The 21771-nt window shown below is 41.4% G+C and overlaps 1 protein-coding gene across 1 annotated transcript in view; it reads right to left on the bottom strand.

The window, feature by feature from the left end:
- LOC146000183 (ATP-binding cassette sub-family G member 4-like) overlaps positions 1-21771 on the bottom strand; it is a 122588-nt gene that overhangs the window by 45749 nt on the left and 55068 nt on the right. Inside the window, exons 2-3 of the mRNA XM_083137536.1 lie at positions 15788-15905; positions 577-766 (exon numbers count right to left, since the gene is read on the bottom strand). Of these exons, the coding sequence (XP_082993662.1) occupies positions 577-766; positions 15788-15905 (308 nt within the window). The remainder of the gene's footprint in view (positions 1-576; positions 767-15787; positions 15906-21771) is intronic.

The following is a 21771-nucleotide window of genomic DNA, read 5'->3' as shown; positions in this document are numbered from 1 at the left end:
AGGCGTTGCCCGGGTATTTATTTATCCCAATCTTCTATTAGACAGGAAAATAATGAATTCTAACTATAATGTAAAATGAACTTGGAGTTGAACGGCATTGGGAGAGTCACTATTCATCTCAGCGGCCCCGAAAACTATGGACTCCACACTAATATCGGTCGTTTTACATGTTATCCATTTCCCACTCATACCCCTAGGGGTGCCAGGGGTGTCTTGGAGTTGAGCGCATTGGGAGTGTCACTAATCATCTTAGCGACCCCGGAAACTATTTATTCTACACTAACTCCCACCCCCACCCCTAGGGTGCCAGGGGTGTCTTACCCCTACAGTATTTCTTTCGAGATCGCAAGTGATACGCGTACCAAGTTTGGTCGAAATCGCTCCAGGCATTCGAGAGTTATGCCGGAACAAACACACATACATACATCCATTTTTACATATTAGAAAGAAGAAGATAATAATATCATTTGGCTTGTGAACTATGTTCACTAAACTGAATGTTCCATCTGAGTTTTCGACAGCCGGGAATACCCAGGAAGCCAATATGGCGGCCTCAGGCAGTTTGGAAGTACTTACCACCTTGTTTTTGTCCTCCTGAGATATGCTGGAGCCGAGCTTGAGGTTGGCGGCGATGAACATGCTCTCCTCCACCGTGAGAAGAGGCTGCAGAAGGTCCTCCTGCATGATGTAGCAGGAGAGCTTGTGGAACGTCCTCAGCTGTCGCGGCTTCCCGTTGATCTTGATCCTCCCGGTGACGTTGGCGCACCTGGAAGAGGGTCACAAATCATCACCAATCAGAATGGGTGATCATAAACAACAGCACATGTTTTGTTAAGATATTTAAGGTTTCCAAGTCTTATTGGCAAATGTGCAGTCTCCAAAGTTGTGCATGTGGTTGATATGATAGATTGCAAAATAATTCAATACACCACCGGTGATCAGAGGCGCAACCACAATTTTTTGTGTGGGGGGGGGGCAAGTATCAGGATAAATGTACCAATAATAATAATTTAATAATAATAATTATCATTTTAATAATCATAAAGCTAATAATAATAGTGTTATTATTATAACATTATTATTATTATTATTGTTATTATTGATTTGCTTTATTTTACATCGCTTCTTGTGCCACTTTTAACTAATTTGCAAAGATGGGGATGAGTGATGATATGGTGAAATTGATGAATGAACACTCGCAAACATCCATGCCCAAGCTGGGATTCGAACCCGGGACCAACATTATTATTATTATTATTATCATTAGTAGTAGTAGTAGTATCAGAGACGTTATTTCCCACGTAAATTATGCAAAAAAAGGGGTACAAGTTGGTGCTAAAGCATTTGTGTTTTTTTTCAACACTTTCAATTTCACATAATGGAAAACAAGCACACAAACTATTTTTGAAAGACAGAAAGTGCTTGATAAATGCATTATACATTAACATGTATAACTTTCATGCACGATATGTTTCACATATATGCAACATGGAGCGACGTGGACACTAAATTGTGTATGTATTCAAAGTTTCTTTAATACATATTATATACAACATAGCTATCTTATTTAAATACATTACACAACCTATTCATCCATCGCACAACATCCAAGAGCAAAAATTACATAAATTGTCAGCCGGTCCCCGTGGCGGAATGGTTAGCACATCGCGCTACGACGCCAGGGGTCCCGGGTTCGAATCCTGGACTGAGCATGGATGTTTGTGAGTGTCCATTCATCAATTTTCTCTTCGCAAATTAGCCAAACGTGGCATAAGACGCGAAGTATAATAAAGCAAATCAATCAATCAATACATAAATTGTCTTAAATGTGCACGCTCCCTTTCCTCGAAAGAATTGTTCATGCATTTAGAACAAAATCAATTATTTCTCAGTCTGGTAATTTACAATGCATTACAGAGAACAACGATAAAATGCGAGTAAGAAAATTTTTGGATCCAATTTTTTTGCAGACTGAAATCAATATTGATTTAATAGGGCGCAAATAATTTCACGGGACGCCAATGCATTCTTTCTTTTACAACTTTTGTGCCTCCCCGATGGTGTAGTGGTAACATCGTCGCCGTGTGATCAAGGGGTCACGGATTCGATACCCGGTGGAGGCACAGTGGTTTGGATCCCAATTTAAACTGTAGGTCCAGTCCCGATTAGCCTTTCTGTGCGTAAATGGACTTACAACCACAAATCAATCAATCTTACAACTTATTTTCATTTAGATCATTCGGCGCTTAGGACCGACTCCCGCTGCTACCTAGCTACGGTTCTGTACTTGATAAGACTAAGAAAAGCAGGCATTGCGAGCGAAACGACCAAGAAAATGTTTTGAAAAGTATTTTTATTTGCATAACATTTGAAGTTGTGGGCGGTAATTGCCCCCTGCAGGTACACTTGACTGTCAATGTTTGTTCCCCCCCCCTGAACTCATATCGGTCCAAGGTTGGGGTGGGGGGCAATGCCCCCCTGTGGTTGCGCCACTGCCGGTGATGAACAACGACCTTTTGTGAAGGCGACTGACAATATTGTCTAACTGTTTACTCTTTACGTTAATTTAATATTTCTGTAAATTGTATACAACAAAGGGCAGGTTGCTCGCCATTCCATTGACTTCAAAGGGCGATCGACATCTTTGTGGACGTCAAAGAGCACGGAGATCGCATTTTTGTGAACTCAAAGGGCAGAGCGATCTCCTTGTCAATTCAAAGGCAGAGCGATATCCTTCTTGTGGATCTCAAAGGGCAGGGCGATCACCTTCTTGTGGATGTCGAAGGGCAGAGCGATCTCCTTCTTGTGGATGTCAAAGGGCAGAGCGATCGTCGTCTTGTGGATGTCATTTTTGTGAACTCAAAGGGCAGAGCAATCTCCTTGTCAATTCAAAGGCAGAGCGATATCCTTCTTGTGGATGTCAAAGGGCAGAGCGATCCCCTTCTTTTGGACGTCAAAGGGCAGAGCGATCTCCTTCTTTTGGACATCAAAGGGCAGAGCGATCCCCTTCTTTTGGACGTCAAAGGGCAGAGCGATCCCCTTCTTTTGGACGTCAAAGGGCAGAGCGATCCCCTTCTTTTGGACATCAAAAAGCAGAGCGATCTCCTTCTTTTGGACGTCAAAGGGCAGAGCGATGTCCTTCTTGTGGATGTCGAAGGGCAGAGCGATCTCCTTCTTGTGGATGACAAAGGATAGAACGATCTCGTTCTTGTGGATGTTAAAGGGCAGAGCGATCTCCTTCTTGTGGATGTCAAAGGGCAGAGCGATCTCCTTCTTGTGGATGTCAAAGGGCAGAGCGATCGTCGTCTTGTGGATGTCATTTTTGTGAACTCAAAGGGCAGAGCAATCTCCTTGTCAATTCAAAGGCAGAGCGATATCCTTCTTGTGGACGTCAAAGGGCAGAGCGATCCCCTTCTTTTGGACATGAAAAAGCAGAACGATCTCCTTCTTCTGAACTCAAAGGGTACAGCGATCTCCTTCTTGTGAACTCAAAGGGCAGAGTGTTCGCCTTTTCTTGAACGTCAAAGGGCAGGTTAAGCGCCACATAATTGTCTGTAAAATAAACTGTATAATTTTGTTTATTCTAAAACGCACGAAGGAAAATCTAGGTGTTGATTAAAATATGCAAGACTGAACATGGTAATTCTGCAAACCTGCTGGACAACTTCTGGAATTACTGAACAGGCAAAGACGCACGAGTTTCCTCCTTCAATTGAAAGTGACCTTGGCAGTCCAGTAATGTTCTCTTCAACAACAAGATGCTTTCTATTTTCCTCATTGAATAAATTACTGGTGAATTTGAAAAATACGTAAGGTCAAACGTGCATTATAGTAAGTACATACACCATATCCTACCATTACATAATTCAGAGAGAGGGATGGAAATGAAAATCCAATAATTTCGTAACGTACTCTGAGTACGTGGGATCGAACCAAGAACCTTAACCATTGAGGTGGGTGATGTAGCTCGCTTAATCATGCATCCTCATTTGAGCACTGCCCTTCAAGGTAAGCCTAATGGTAATGGGCGAGAGGTACTAACTACACACTTGGAAATGGCAAAACACAAGCTTTAGGATTTATACCTTCAAGTCTAGATCAACATGGTTGGAAGCAACAATACCTGTCTGTCTCTGATGATACAATTCCCCGCTGATAGCTGTTCATATCGAAACGTGTTCGATCGCTCAATCTCCTCAGTTCCTTCTTGTTCGGCGATTCCAGGCAAAAGACCCCACACCACACATTGCTCTCTGTTTTGTTCTCTTTCCTCCTTCCCTGGTCGTTGCCCTCAAATACCTGCTGATCAGCAGCTTAACTCCAATAGACCAGGAAGGATTTGTAAATTACTGATGTGACATTCTTTGAATGCCTGAGAGAGCAACGGCTGGCGACAGGGATTATGAATTTAGGCTAGCTATAAATCTCAATTTAGAGGAGATTGATACGATTTCATAAATATAAATAACATCCGGCTGGTAAGTGAATATACTTTTCGAATTTCATTTTTTTACCATTATACAAATAATAAAGTGCTAACATAGGCGTAACTTGGCGGGGACATGGGGAGCCAATCGCCTCCCAAATTTCCAGGTTTATGTTTCAGTTAATTTTAACCCTCTGGAACCCGAGGTTCATGTTCTGCAAACCCCCCCCCCCCCAAAATGGCCCCAAGGTAATTTGAAACGTATATAAATCAACATGACTGAAAATTGTATTTTGTGAAACGTTCATTGTTTTATGACATGGATCTGTCCATATCTTAATAAAAACATGTTTCTATGTACCGGTAGAATAACTTAAATTAGAGTCCATGTAATATTAATTTGAATTAATTACTCGTGAACCCTTAAAATCACAACGGAGACCTATGATGTATTCCTGGCGAACATCAAACCTTTCCGACATTTTCAACTGGATATTCGTTTACATTTTGAAGCCAGTTTTACACTTTTTGAATTATTATTTGACTGCATATTATATTCAGTTTAACTTGGCTTTAACTTAGAAATCTGAACATGCACAATTAAATAATAAGTCGAACTTTTCCGTAAGTGCAGAACCAAGGTTTCTGACACTTGCAAGGTTCAAATACAAGGACTCTGCACAACAAGTTTGAGAATAATTGTTGCCAGTCGAGTTACGCAACCACTTCACTTGTCCCATTCCTTCATGTTTTAAGCGTTGGCGTGTGTTATTCCGCGTTTGTTCACATGCTTTTCTTCCATGCTCAACCGAGTTCTCTTGGGCAATATGAATTGATTTCCGCCAGGCAGGGATTTTCTTCGTTTAGGTGGACATGGCTCTAAAAGGCTCATGTTCCTCATTTGTAACTTCCTCCGCTTATCTTTTCCTTTCTCTTTCTATTGTTCCTTTCTTCCTCTGTTTTCCCTCCTTTCGTTCTTTCTTGCTTTCTTTCGCTTCTTTCATTCCTCCTTGTCTTTCCTTAATTTTCTCTTGTCTTTCCATCTTTCTCCCTATTTCTCCATCTCTCCTTTCTTCCCCATTTAGTCAATCTTTCCCTTATCCCTGTTTTCTATCTCCCTCTTCTTTCACTACCTCTCTCAACATCTTTCTCTTCTCTTTGTTTCTCTCTCTCACTATTCCTATTTCATCCTCTCATCTCTCCCTTTACCCGTCAATGCATGTGTATATGTCAGTGGCTCTCAAAGTGGGCGTTGTGGCTAGCTTGCAGGGGCGTCGCGAAATGTTCCAATATTTATTGATTCATTGATAAGATTGTTCCAAATTTGTGCTTTTTAGTACTTAGTTCGATCTTCTGTAGTAACAGAAGATCGAACATTATAAATAAATCACCTATCAGGAGAATGTGTGAACTGTACAACAGATGTTCCGAAAGGGAACCAAAATTAGACAAATTTCACATGCCTATTGGGACATTCAAAAAAGTTATTCAAGGAATGGAAGAATAAATGTCAACAATGTAAACATAAACGCAATTTTTGTAAATATATATTTCTTTCTTAGTTTATACTCAATTACATACATGTACGTACTTTCTAGAGTGTCAATTATTTACAGGTCCTTTATTACACACATAATTAATGTATTTCGTCAAGGTAAATAACTTCTATCCTTGATTTATACTGTGTTTATTTTATTCCCATATTTTATGTAATTTATAATAATTATATTAGTGTATCTTTATATATATACTTTGTACATGGTGGTAAAGATCTGAAATACTGAGTGTAAAGATAAATACGTTGTGCATTGTACTTAATAATTGAAATCTTGTATTCATGTAGGCTATTTTTGTAGATAATAGTTAGATATTTTATTCCACTCTCTTCAATTAACATGTATTATTATAACTCGGTTTGTTAACTGTTGTATACACATATAATTTAGCGTTGACATGTTTTATGTTTATTTACATTTCTGTACAATAATATTTCTTATCAAACTGTAAATTTAGAAACTCAAAGCAAGAAATGTAGAACACTGTAATTGGGAATTCGCCTGTTGTGTTTAATAATAATAAATAATAAACTTAAGGCAAAGAACCTAACCACACTAACTGCAAGTGTTAGAAAGGCCTACATTCTGACGCGGAAATATCTTGATACACTAAGGCTGCCGTGAAACGAAAAAGTTTGGAAACCCCTGGTATATGTGACAGATTATTCCTAAGCTGTAATTCTGGCAATTCCTCATGTACAGTCACCGGCAATAAATATGGTGTTGCAGTAGAAGTTCGCCATTAAAATGCACTGATCGCCGTAGAGTTATGCAATACACGTAAGGCCTTGCAGGGAAGCGAGCATTTCAGGGTCTAAACGTCTCATTTTTTATTGCCGGTGACTATACCGTAGCCAGAGAACTAAATGCATCATATTGATGCATCAGAATGCATCGATTGATGCACTAAAGTGTGCTCTATGGCTTCTTCAAAGAATCAGATTCATATTTGATGCATTTGGGTGCTTTTTTGTATGTCGTGAAAGAAACACCAAAGTGCACCATTTGATTCAAGTGATTATTTCAGTCGAGATGCACTTCAATGCATCAGTTGATGCGTCTTGATGCACCAGAATGCATCTTTTTTGATGATTAACTTAAACGTTTCGTCGGAGCTACATAAACTCTGTAGCTCAGACCAAACGTTTAAGTGCATCGTCCATAAAGATGCAGGAAGGTGCATCAAGGAACATCAACTGATGCGCTTTGGTATTTCTTTCACGACATACAAAAATGCAACCAAATGCATCAAATATGAATCTGATTCTTTGAACAAGCCATAAAACACACTTTGGTGTATCAATCGATGCATTCTGGTGCATCAATCGATATGATGCATTTAGTTTTCTGTGTGTACTGGGTGGGCTGCAGGATACCCGTGGCGACCTCTCTGTCAACAGCCCTCAAGTGGCACTGCCCCAAGGGTGACCGAGGAAGAAAATACATCTTCATTTTCTCCTCCGAAAGCAAAAGGATTCTGCCTGTAAGGTACGACACAAGAACGAGACCTTGTCGTTGAAACAACACCACTGAATGTGATGATGCTAGTAAATCCCGCACTTATACTGTTCGAAGGTAAAACACTCACAGCGAAAATCTTAATGAATGGTAACCGACGAACGTGATAATTTTCCCACAGTTTGAACATTCAAAAGGCTTCAATTAGTGAAACTGAACCGCGCTCAAAGTAAAACCACATCGTCACATACTCTTGCATATAGCAATTACAGGTACTTGAGTTTGGTCATTACAGTATATCCGTTGGGAAAGGACAAACATAGTGGTTAACAAATTTAACTGCTGCACCGGGAGACATAACTACCACAAGGACAGACTGAGTAATTGGTTGATTTGGTGTTTCAAGTTTATGCACAATAAGGCTAATCGGGACTGGACCTACAGTTTAAAGTTTAATCCGAACCACTAGTTAATCCTTAACTATGACCAGATAAAAATAGTGGCGCAGGCTTCCTTATAGCCCCAGTTGAACGGATGAAGGGGAAAATACGTGAAGGCTTCTGGTTCTTTTGTCGCTATATAGCTTTGAAAACAAATGTCGCTAGAGCATAGTGAGGGGGTCCTCCTACCCAGTGCACCAAGTGGAAATCCCTAGCTGAGGAATGTTTCTTCGAGTTTCGGGATAATTGATTGATTCATTGATTTAGTTTGTTTTACTTCGCGTTTTGTGCCTCTTGGCTAATTTGCAAAGATGGGGATGAGTGATGAAATTGATGAATGGACATTCACAAACAACCAAGCCCGAGCGGGATTCGAACCCGGGACCCTTGGCGTGCTAACCACTCGGCCAGGCCACAGGGTCCAGCGAGTTTCGAGATAAGTGGATGTGTTTGTATGGATTAGCATGGGAAACAATGCAGTACGAGGGGGGGTGCTTATTGAAGTTACCCTAGCAGGAGGAAGGGGTGCTTTATGAAAAGTTTCTCAACTGTGTAACTACTGACAGCAATGGCCGAGCAAGGGAACGTGAAGTCTTCTGGAAAAGCGCATGGAACATTTATCAAATGCAAAAGAAAACTGCCCCTTTACAGCATAGGATGATCTGCAAGAGAGTTTCCAGTAGTAAGATGTAAATCACGGCACAATATCCTTTGTCGCTGAAAGACAAGCAAGAGGAAAATTGCTGTGATAATGAGAGGAAGACTTCCCGAGAGGACCTGCCTCAACACGACGACAATTGGCCCGAACAGAAGCATTGACGTCATAGACAGAGTAAACAAAAATAAAAAGAGAGAACCCGCTACTGCCTGCACTGACCGACAGCCGTAATCATCTGCATTTGAGAGCATCTGTCATCATTATTACATCAACGACAATATTGTTCGAGAGGTTATTGTGTTCTTACGGTTTATGAGGCAAGCGACATTATCATGGCCAATTACAGCCATAATAAATTAGTGACTGACAAATGGTGAAAGAGTGTTTCATACCGAGAAGAAAAGTAATTTTGTCAAACAACGTGGGTGGCGATGTGGTTAGCACAGCATGCCACGGATCCCGGCCAGGGTAAGGCAACGTAAAGTAAAAGCTCCCCGTGCCATGAAAGCACATTTAGGGTGTTGAGTGGGTCCCACACATTCTCGATCTTGGTCATCTTGGAGGTGATGTGATCAGCGCCACGCTCCGATCGCCTTTACCCCCAGGTACCCATTGATTTGAGGCTGGGTAAGCTCCAGAGCCGATTTATGCGGGACAAGGCAGAAAAATTTGATTTGATTCATTTTACTTCGCTTCATGTAACACTTTTGGCTAATTTGCGAAGATAGGGATGAGTGATGATATGATGAAATTGATGAATGGACATCACTAACGTCCATGCCCAAGCCAGGATTCGAACCTGGGACTCCTGGCGTCGCAGCGTGATGTTCTAACCACTCCGCCACGGGGGCAGAAGGCCGAAACAAATCCGACCTTAGATCATTCACCCCGGGAATCGAACCCGGGTCCCCCTCGTTGTAGTTATGATGCCCTACAAACTAGACCGCCGGAAAGCAGAAAATGTAATAGCCGGTAGCTTCATCGCTTCATGTCGTAGCAACCGCCTTGATGCCTGAAATGGAAAATGTTTGCTGGAGGAGATGTTTGTTCAAGCCTAGACACCCATCAAAAGCAAATATTGTGAAGAAAACATGGATATGTTCCCGGAAAAACCTACCTCAATGTTGGAATAACTATGCAAGAGTAGTTACGTACAATGACGTCACAGGAAGAAGGATCTTCAGCTGAGTGCACACACTTAATCAATTAGACATTGGCGTGTACGAAATTGCTGCAGAAGAAAACGGGTCTCAAGAGGGGCTTTTGGTGGAAACCAGAAACAGCAATTACTGGCAACAAATAGCGACTACATGACCAAGAACGAAAGACAGCCAAGATAGTAAAAATAGCAACAACGAATGCTAAGCAACGGTGAACATGAAGGCAAGGAGATAAGTCACAGAAACAGAAAAAGAAAAGAAAAGGAAAGAATATGTATTATGGAGTGAAGAATGGATATTGAAGTTAACAGAGCGTAGGGAGGCGAGCGAAGTTAACAGACAGAACAGAGAGGCGACCACAGTTAACAGAGAGAGAGAGAGAGAGAGAGAGAGAGAGAGAGAGAGAGAGAGAGAGAGAGAGAGAGAGAGAGAGAGAGCGAGAGAGAGAGAGAGAGGGGGGGGGAGACGAGCAAAGTTAGCAGACAGTGCAGAGGGGCGAGTAAAGTTAACAGAGAGAGCAAAGTTAACAGAGAGAGCAGAGAAGCGAGTAAAGTTAACAGAAAGAGCAGAGAGGCGACCAAAGTTAACAGAGAGAACGCAGAGAGACGTGCAAAGTCAACAGATAGAGCAGGGAGGCGAGCGAACTTAAGAGAGCGCTGGCACGAAGAGAGTATCAAAGGAAAAAAATGAAAGACCTTAGAGCATGTGTGAACATGAGCAAAATGAAATTAAGAAATAAGCGTAAACTCTAATATAGCAAAATTGGAGGCAATAACGAAGGGGAGATTAAACTAAAATAGAAATGATAACCAATGAAATTAACGCGGAAGATCGTTTCCTGTAACCTGAAGAGCAACAGGATATTCTTTAGGAGGCGAAAACTTGAGAAAAGAAAGAAAAACTCCAGCATCCAAGGCCAGGCAGCCAATGTTGTCTCACACAAAAAGACTTCTGGCACTTCCTTCTTAAAAGCCTCCTAATGAAGGTACTTTTTATAATTGTGTGTTTTTACACAAGGTTGTACAGTTCAAGCACACGCACGCAACACATTGTTAGGTGGAGATGAAGCAAGCCGCTCTCCTAGTCCACTAGGCTGAGAGCGTCTAAGAGGTTTTAGCAAGGAGCTCACACACCTGAAACCGGATCTATAAAAAGTGACATCTTGTGATGAAAAAGTTAACCTTGTAGCAACAAGTTTCCAGCAAAATGTCCACCGCGTCACAGGAGATATCAGTTCGCGTTTGCTCGGAGGAGGATTTGATTGAGTTTTGTCATTTAGCGTCGCTTTTCTGATAATTACGTCTAATCGCAACGATGAGGATCGGTAATGATGCGAAATTCATGAAGGGACACTCACAAAGAACACCCATGCCGAGATTCGAACCCAGGACATCTGGCGCCGTAGCGCGCTGTGCTAACCACTCTATTGATTGGTGTTTTAAGTCCACTTTATGCACAGTAAGGCTAACCACCACTCGTTTTGGGGATCAGGCAACGAATCCTCAATATTTTAAAGTTAAGAGTCGGAGCATTGGATTGGATTGATTTGTTGTTTTAAGTCTACTTTATGCACACTAAGGCTAATCGGGACTGGACCTACGGTTTAAAGTGGGATCCGAACCACTATGTGCCTCCACCGGGAATCGAACCCGGGACCCCTAGATTACAAGGCGACGACGCTACCACTGCGCCATCGGGGAGGCCCAAGAGTCGGAACAAGATTGGTCTGCAAAATTAACAAATACCGGGTGTCCCAGAAGCCTTTCCCTGATTACAAACTTTATTCATATCCGCTATATGCAGTGACAATGGTGCCAAAATGTTGGAAAACCCAAGTTTTTTTGTTCCAGGTTTCAGTAACGTGGCTGTAGTGTAGCAGTGTCAGTGCCCAGGAAACCGGAAATTTTCACAAATCCGGAAAAATCTCAGTGTGTCACGAGACCTGGTCACCAATAACAGTGCAGAGGAACTTTCAAACAACTTACGGAAAGATTCCGCCCGATGTCGAGAGCATTAAGTCGTGGTATGACAAGTTCAAGACCGCAGGATCTGTTGCTGACTTACCGAGAAGTGGCCGAACCATCAACCTCAGCGATTTGAAACAACGTAAAACATCAGCCAAAAAGTTATCTTTATGATATCTTACACAAACGTTTATTTTTTCGTGCATACAAAGTGCAAATTGTACAGGATTTGTTGCCTAATGATACCAGGGGACACACTGAGCTTTTTCCTGATTTGTGAAAATTTCCGGTTTCCTGGGCACTGACACTGCTACACTACAGCCACGTTACTGAAACCTGGAACAAAAAAAACTTGGGTTTTCCAACATTTTGGCACCATTGTGCTACACTGCATATAGCGGATATGAATAAAGTTTGTAATCAGGGAAAAACTTCTGGGACACCCGGTATAAAAATGCTGATATACTAAGAAGTCAAGGTTGGAATCTTAGAACGAAGAAGTTTGTTCCTCAGCACCGTCTGAGATAACGATATAATGAATTCGAGTAAAAAATCGGAATCATGTGTCGACTAAGATCTGATGTAGTAATATTTTATATTACGAGTATGAAAACTCTGATCTTAAGTTCAAAAGAGAATTTATAGCTAGGTTTGTTTCTGTTCAAGACACAAAACTGAACACAATCAAAGAAGTGGCTCGTTGTTAGAAAACTATCAATATTTTCTCCCTTCCTCTACTAATGAAAAACTAGTATGGAATACTACTTTCCTAAATACTTTCAAAATATCAGGAAGAGTTGTTAGAACTAGACTTCAAAAATTAAGGAATCCAGGGTTTTGGATATAGAGAAGAGAAGAGAGAGAGAGAGAGAGAGAGTGAGAGTGAGTGAGAGTGTGTGTCACGAGCCGGAAATAAAATGCTGTGTAATCAGAAACACCAACAGTACCCGGGTGACGAGAGGTCGCCAAGGGGAGTCTGGATCGAGGGAGCGAAGCGCGAAGTGTGTTGCGAGTGACAGTGTTAAGTCGGTCCATTTAAAAGGTTTGGGCGAACCCTCCGAGGACACCTTCGATGGACCGATACAGTGCCACGTCGTGACTCAGCCGAGGATCCACGAAGGAAACCAGGTGCAGTGGTGACACTTTGGGTTTATCATTGTCAGTGTTTAGATATCGTGCTGGCTCGTGCGTGATCTCCCCCCCCCGCTCACTTGTGCGATTCTATTAAATATTGGTAAAGAGCAATGAGAGTAATTTATTCCATTCTTCATACACACATCCTCTTGCAGCCAAGCAGTTTAAGCCGGCGAACGGCGTAAACGTAACAAGAGAGGTGTATCCTTTACAAAAGCTTTCAAAACAGAGATGCGATTACAAAAAATGACTGTTGTTTATTTAGAGAGATTTCTACAAGTGGAATCTCATTATGGCAGTAGCCAGTCTTCGAAAATAAATTGGAATCCAGATTTCAATTTAAATTTCCTTCATTAAACAGCCTGCGGCTGTTCTGCCACCTAACTGTGATTAAAACGTACGACAGTTATCTCCAAGAAAACTCCAGGTCACAAGGCATAAATTTCGCAACACGAGTTTTGTTTTTAAGTCCACTTTGTGCAAAAAGAGGCTAATCGGGACTGGGCCTACAGTTTGAAGTGAGACACCAATCACTGTGCAATATTCCTTCACCGGTGCAGTTTCACAAAACACGACAAATAATTTAATAATTTAGCAGTGTGAATTTGACTTCATATCACCCCAAAATTTAGTGTGCCACTCTTATAACACCATTAAGCCTTGTCTCCATGCTGACCAAGGCAGACATTTATTTCATTATGAAACATAAACGAAACGTAACGTTCCAACCTTCTAGCAAGGTCTTCTTCAGACTCTGCACCAAGTACAAATGTAACAAGGTAGTCTGGAGGGGAGTAATGTTTTGTGTATATATATCGTCCTGTTTTGTACCTTGTTACATTTGTACAGAGTCCGAAGAAGACTTTGCTAGAAGGTTGAAACGTTACGTTTCGTTTATGTTATATAATAAAATAAATTTGTGCCACTCTGTGAACCTTTAATGATTGAAAATAAAAACTAAATCTGACCTACATGGGAAACTGAGATCATCAGAGTGCAATTGATGTTTTTCCTTGTCAAGTACCAATGTGAGATGCGTTGAACATGATTTGCAAGTTATGTACGTGCTAAAATGCCAGGAAACTGCGCTATGTTATAAACGACGATATGCTAACTACAGTTTCACGGTAAATACTAAAGGCTGTAATTGCTGCTAATGGTATGAAGGCATCATCACCTCGTTAAAGTTTGACAGAAAGGCTTTTGAATCAATCAATCACTGTGTTTTGCTGCCACTAGGATCTATATTCCCCCTTTCTCACCTAAAAAAGATAAAAGTAGAGAACTGAATGTGTTGAAGCACAGTATCAAAGTTCTGTTCTCATAGTTGAATACTTTGTTTCAATCGAAAAATTACAATCATTTTCCACAAGTATTTTAAGTACTTTGTAACCAAATTTTTCATATTTTCACGGAAAAGCAAGGAAAAATAAAGTGATTAACTACCACAATGATACAGCATTACAATAACAGTAACAACAAGTCAATACGCTAAACATTATGCAAGAAGTTGCTCAATAAAGTAATGACGCACTTTAAAAAAGGTGTCGTATCTCAAGCGTTCGGACATAACACACTCGTCACAAATGATCGTATCTTGTTTATGCGTCTTTTTATGCCTAGATGTAATACAATTTTTGAGAATATTGCTTGAAAATAAACTTTAATGTTCAGTAAACACGCATCCGAAATATTAGTTTCAGAAGTGAAATATTGTTTCTGTAGTAATAGTTTAAGAATGTGTGAAAACCTCTAAACCGTTCCACTGAAAGATTGCAAAAATTGAGGCATGACACTTTGTGATGAGGTCGACGATATATTAGGTGAATCGCTTAAGGCGACGAGTAGCAACTTCGCATCAGTTGCGCATTTATTTCAATATCATTGGAATGAGCATTGCTAATGAAAAAAACAAAACACAGCACAAGAGAGTATGAATTTCTCCCCACGTTGCAAATGGAAGCGGTTTTTTAAAGTTCATTATTAAAATCATAAAAAATATGATGAATAAGTATTTACAAGTTCAAGTTACGGCTAATCAAATACGAGTTTCGACTTTTCAGACTACAAATTAAATCTTCAACCTGTCCTGTTCCCGCTGATGTGTTTTTCTACATCGGAAGTTTGATATTCCCAACACAAGTAAAATAATACTTCCATCAGCGTAATGCTAAATTTTCTCCCCCCCATCTTCCAGCCATCCAGCGCAAACACCTCTCTCTCTCTCTCTCTCTCTCTCTCTCTCTCTCTCTCTCTCTCTCTCTCCAGCTCGCCACGTGGAAAGGTCGGTGGGGGAGGATCAGTTGAGGGGCCTCGTGTCTGGTTGGACATGGAAACTGTTCCTCGTGTCCTTAATATTAGATGTCCAAGTAAGCAGGCAATCGCCATTTGCTATTGTGTATATTGAAAAGCTATCACTTAATTTTAGAAGAAGATCGCCATTTAGACGTCTCGAGAGGATGTGACCGCCAATCCGGCTCTCTGTAACAGTGTGTCTACCAGCCAAGACTGTCAAGAAATTAACAGGTAGGTCAAGAAAGTCAAGAAATGCTTTTGGTCAAGAAGTTGCTATTTTTTACGGTATAGTGAATTTACATTGTTATATACCTGTATTTGGATTTGATAAAATTGAATATTTGGAAATCTAAAATTATACTGAGTTGTGGTCAAGCTTTGTTCACTCTGTTTCTTAAGAATTGTATGAGTGAAGTTTTGTAAAAATATTAAATAAAGTAATGTGGCCATTCCCCATTCAGGATGAAGTGTGAATCATTAATTTTTACATGCGTTAATTAAAGCAAGTCTAAATCTCATTAAAGAACAGCTTCAGTTTTCATCTTAACCGGGCTTGGAGTAAAAATATCTATTTTCTGAGAGGTGATTAAGGTCAAGAATTTACGATTTGGTATTTTGGTAGACACCCTATATAAACAACTCATAAGGAATGTAGTAATATGCTATGTCCTACGGGCATAGGAAATAAGGACTCACTTGTATCCGCTCAAGATGTTGAGCAGCGTGCTCTTCCCGGCGCCGGATGTCCCCATGATGGCCACCAGTTCTCCAGACTTGAATCTCCCGCTCACCGATTTCAGAATCGTCTTCCGACCTGTAACGAAACAACCTGGTCAGAATAGCTACAGACGTCTTCAACTGCGAATACAGTGCATGATTACATTTTGTTGAGGTGATTTATTTTACGTAGTTTTTCTTCCACTTTTGGCTAATCGCGTCGATGGGCACTGGTACTAAAAAAAAAACATAGTATAGGACCGACCTTAGATCACGCACCACGGGAATCGAGCCTGGGTCTCCCGCGTGGCAGTCAGACGCCCTACCGACTCGATCAACGCGGCTCTTTATTACTTCAAGAAACTTCTTAAAAAATAATAATAATGAGAAATAAATTTAGTATAATTGCATATTTGTACTGCGAGAAACCGTAAAAAAAGCACAGCAATATACCTATTAGATATTTTAATATTACATATTTTTGCATTTTTTTTCTACAATGTCGCATGTTTTGCGCACATGAAAATCCGGGCCTTAACAAGATACTCTCCCACCCGCCCCCATCACATAACGCACACGAATGTTCAGCAGCAAGTAATTCCCAAGGCCATACTGTGGGAACAGAAGCCTCGTTGCTACTGCAAGGGAAATTAAGACGGGCTTATAACGAACATTTTTTTTCCTACTACGCACATTATTATGACGTCTTATATACGAGGGGTGTCCCATAAGTAGTGAGCCTGATAGGGTTCTCATAGTTCAATCTGAAAATAATTTGGGGATTTGAAATAGCAATTCTTTGTAAGTGTATATGAAAACCGGTGTCCAATTCTAACGATCATATTCTTCTCTGCAGGAGCTAGAAGTGTGCTAAGTGCGTAACGTCAGACAAATGAAGAGAGAAGAGATACGAGCAGTGATCAAGTATCTGTTGAAAAAGAAGTTGAGTCCCAAGGAAATCCATGAGGACAACATTAGGAGAGGATGCTCCATCCTCTGCCACAGTGAAGAGATGGGTAGCAGAATTTAAGTGGGGGAGAGTGAGTGTGGAAGATCATCCTCGCCCATGCAGGCCAGTGGATATGGTGACACAAGAAAATGTAGAGAAAGTGGACAAGATTATTCTTGCAGAGAGACGTGTGACTATGCGATATATTGCAGGGGAACTGAAGATGTCAACTTCAACAGTGGAGTGCATTGTGCATGACCAGTTGGGGATGAAAAAGGTTTCTTCGCGTTGGGTTCCAAAACTTCTGACAACTGAACAAAAGTTTACAAGACGCATGATCTCAGAACGACATCTTGAGCTGTTCCAGGCCGATCCAGACGGATTTGTTGACGAAACCTGGGCTCATCACTATGTACTGGAGCCAAAACAGGCATCAAAACAGTGGAAACACCCCGGCTCCCCACCCCAAAGAAGGTAAAGTGCGGTCCCTCTGCTGGGAAAGTGATGACGACAGTCTTCTGGGACTCTAAGGGTGTTTTGTTGGTTGATCATCTCCGAAAGGGAAACATCATGACCGGAGAGCATTATACTTCCCTGGTGAGGCAATTACGGGGTGTTTTGAAGACTAGGCGACGGGAAAGCTCTCTAAAGGGGTGATTCTGCATCACGACAATGCACGTGTCACGCATCGCTTGTTGCAATGGCAACCATCCATGATTGTAGGTTCGAAATGTTGGAACACCCACCTCATTCACCAGATCTTGCCCCATCAGACTTTCATCTCTTCCCTAACCTAAAAAAGCTTTGTTCGGTGTGCATTATCAGTGTGATGATGACGTCATCAGTGCTGTGGGTGACTATTTTGCAAGGCTTGAGGAAAGCTTATATGAAACCGGGATAAAAGCACCGCAGAAGCGTTGGCAAAAGTGTGTGGACCTGCAGGGAGACTACGTAGAAAAATAGGTTGCTATTGTGGTTCCATCTGTTCCCTTCTAGGTTAGGCTCGCTACTTATGGGACACCCCTCGTAACATAAACAATCCCCTTTGCCTTTATATTGCTTTCACACAGGAAAAAACCTGCCTGGAAGGGCAACAATTATTTACATTTCATCGCATTTAACCACTTATGCACCACATGAATTACAGTGTAAAAAATATGGGATGTGGGAACTGGATAAAAACATTCACGGAACATGCTTTGTAATTAATCATAATCACTATGAGATTAAACCGAGGGAAACACTGCAGAGCTGTGACCTTGAAGTTCGGGAAGATTCACAGCGTCGTTTGTGGAGGCAAGAGATATACTCCCACCAATAATCTTCGCCTCAAAAATCACCTCCCTAAAACTTTCCGGGGCGGGGAGAGTTTTTGTTACAACAACAGATAAGCAATTAGTTTTGAATTCAAATATAAGGTAGAGGGCCCGAATTTTGCCCCCGCGTCCAATTTCGCCCCCCTCGGTATCTCGGCCCTGCAACTAGAAGCGCAGTCGGCGCCAGCACTCCAGGATTGGGGAAGGCAAACGGAGCCGGTTGTGAAAATTTTGGGCTCAAGACAATTTTTGGTCCGGTGTAATAAAAAAAGTTTCGGTTTCGTGATAAGGCGAGTTCTTGCAATATCGTTGTTAGCAGTCGTTTTCGCCCAGTGTGAGTGTAGGTTAAATATTCGTTGCATGTCATTGGCGTAGGTCAATATAGAAGGTTGTGTTCCGTCAATGTCACTTGTTGAAAAGGTAGGAACTGCCATGTTAGTGTGAGGATTGTTCCTAATTTCGTCCCCCGTCTTGTTCCTAATTTCGTCCCCCGTCTTATTCATAATTTCGTCCCACGTCATGTTCCTAATTTCGCTCCCTGTCTTGTTCCTAATTTCGTCCCACGTCATGTTCCTAATTTCGTCCCCTGTCTTGTTCCTAATTTCGTCCCCTGTCTTGTTCCTAATTTCGTCCCCTGTCTTGTTCCTAATTTCGTCCCCCGTCTTATTCATAATTTCGTCCCACGTCATGTTCCTAATTTCGCTCCCTGTCTTGTTCCTAATTTCGTCCCACGTCATGTTCCTAATTTCGTCCCCTGTCTTGTTCCTAATTTCGTCCCCTGTCTTGTTCCTAATTTCGTCCCCTGTCTTGTTCCTAATTTCGTCCCCCGTCTTGTTCATAATTTCGTCCCCCGTCATGTTCCTAATTTCGTCCCCCGTCTTATTCATAATTTCGTCCCACGTCATGTTCCTAATTTCGCTCCCTGTCTTGTTCCTAATTTCGTCCCACGTCATGTTCCTAATTTCGTCCCCTGTCTTGTTCCTAATTTCGTCCCCTGTCTTGTTCCTAATTTCGTCCCCTGTCTTGTTCCTAATTTCGTCCCCCGTCATGTTCCTAATTTCGTCCCCCGTCTTATTCATAATTTCGTCCCACGTCATGTTCCTAATTTCGCTCCCTGTCTTGTTCCTAATTTCGTCCCACGTCATGTTCCTAATTTCGTCCCCTGTCTTGTTCCTAATTTCGTCCCCTGTCTTGTTCCTAATTTCGTCCCCTGTCTTGTTCCTAATTTCGTCCCCCGTCTTGTTCGTAATTTCGTCCCCCGTCTTGTTCCTAATTTCGTCCCCCGTCTTGTTCCTAATTTCGTACCCCGTCTTGTTCCTAATTTCGTCCCCCGTCTTGTTCCTAATTTCGTACCCCGTCTTGTTCATAATTTCGTCCCTCGTCTTGTTCCTAATTTCGTCCCCCGTCTTGTTCCTAATTTCGTCCCCCGTCTTGTTCGTAATTTCGTCCCCCGTCTTGTTCCTAATTTCGTCCCCTGTCTTGTTCCTAATTTCGTACCCCGTCTTGTTCATAATTTCGTCCCCCGTCTTGTTCCTAATTTCGTCCCCCGTCTTGTTCCTAATTTCGTCCCCCGTCTTATTCATAATTTCGTCCCACGTCATGTTCCTAATTTCGCTCCCTGTCTTGTTCCTAATTTCGTCCCACGTCATGTTCCTAATTTCGTCCCCTGTCTTGTTCCTAATTTCGTCCCCTGTCTTGTTCCTAATTTCGTCCCCTGTCTTGTTCCTAATTTCGTCCCCCGTCTTGTTCATAATTTCGTCCCCCGTCATGTTCCTAATTTCGTCCCCCGTCTTATTCATAATTTCGTCCCACGTCATGTTCCTAATTTCGCTCCCTGTCTTGTTCCTAATTTCGCTCCCTGTCTTGTTCCTAATTTCGTCCCACGTCATGTTCCTAATTTCGTCCCCTGTCTTGTTCCTAATTTCGTCCCCTGTCTTGTTCCTAATTTCGTCCCCTGTCTTGTTCCTAATTTCGTCCCCTGTCTTGTTCCTAATTTCGTCCCCCGTCATGTTCCTAATTTCGTCCCCCGTCTTATTCATAATTTCGTCCCACGTCATGTTCCTAATTTCGCTCCCTGTCTTGTTCCTAATTTCGTCCCACGTCATGTTCCTAATTTCGTCCCCTGTCTTGTTCCTAATTTCGTCCCCTGTCTTGTTCCTAATTTCGTCCCCTGTCTTGTTCCTAATTTCGTCCCCCGTCTTGTTCGTAATTTCGTCCCCCGTCTTGTTCCTAATTTCGTCCCCCGTCTTGTTCCTAATTTCGTACCCCGTCTTGTTCATAATTTCGTCCCCCGTCTTGTTCCTAATTTCGTCCCCCGTCTTGTTCCTAATTTCGTACCCCGTCTTGTTCATAATTTCGTCCCCCGTCATGTTCCTAATTTCGTCCCCCGTCTTATTCATAATTTCGTCCCACGTCATGTTCCTAATTTCGCCCCCTGTCTTGTTCCTAATTTCGTCCCACGTCATGTTCCTAATTTCGCCCCCTGTCTTGTTCCTAATTTCGTCCCACGTCATGTTCCTAATTTCGTCCCCTGTCTTGTTCTTAATTTCGTCCCCCGTCTTGTTTATAATTTCTTCCCCCTTCATGATCCAAATTTCGGCCACGGGATCCGCTGCACAAATGGTTCATATGATTCAACGAAACATGCTCCGGCGTCAAAAACTATGTGCAATTTATTTGTGATACTTGCTTGGAAGTTCAAGGAAATCTATATATATAAAATTGGATGTATGTGTGTTTGTTCCGACATAACTCTCGAACGCCTGGAACGATTTCAACCAAACTTGGTACACATATCAATTACAATCTGGAAAGAAATACTGTGGGGGTAAGACACCCCTGGCATTACTAGGGGTGGCGGTGGGTGACGTGTAAAAATAATCGAAAAGCTAATTGGTGACATTACCCTGAGAGGAAGGCAACCAAATATACTTAAAAGTGCAGCGGGTTAGCCTACCTTCAAGGCAACTTCATGCAAGAAAGTGACGAGGAAAATTTATTTTACACTATAGTTAGAATTCATTATTTTCCTGTCTAATAGAAGATTGGGATAAATAAATACCCGGGCAACGCCGGGTAATCAGCTAGTAACATATATTTTTTTTGTTTTTTATTTCAAGTAAACGCAATATTGTTTGAGTTGTGCTAAATTTGTTTTCAGTTCGCCCCATTCGACTAATTATGTTAATTATAGTATTCACTTTCGTAATGACCTTTTTTGAAGTAACATGAATACCTTGACAAATCATTATTACCCTCTTTCTTCTGACTTTGTTTAGGAGAGACGAAATTAGACACGCTTTTTTTGATTCTGCGATATGTGAGTACTTTTGAAATTATTTCTTTTCGGTACTAACAATTGATTATACAGGCGCCTTGCCTTGGTTTCTAGGTAAAGAGATAATTCACGAAGGTAAAATAAAATTTTGGAACACTAACGTCAATTGATATGGTCTCAAGGTACGCAAAAGTGACTAGGGGACGATATGTGGACCCCCCTACCTTACTTTTCTAAGGACATGCACACATTATCTCTTCAAGAGATCATTAACAGATAGCAATACATGCACAATAATAGCAAGCTTCATATTAATAATAAAAATAAACAAAAACTGTTTGATTTGAACTATTACATAATCTTCTTTATAAATATCTGATATATACAGGGAATTTAGATAAAAATGGCAAAGTGAAAATGG

The sequence above is a fragment of the Lepisma saccharinum genome, chromosome 16 (genome assembly GCF_977018435.1).
Source record: "Lepisma saccharinum chromosome 16, izLepSacc3.1, whole genome shotgun sequence".
Classification (NCBI taxonomy): Eukaryota; Metazoa; Arthropoda; class Insecta; order Zygentoma; family Lepismatidae; genus Lepisma; species Lepisma saccharinum.
The sequence above is the reverse complement of the archived record's forward strand: the minus strand, read 5'-3'. Positions and strand labels throughout refer to the sequence as shown.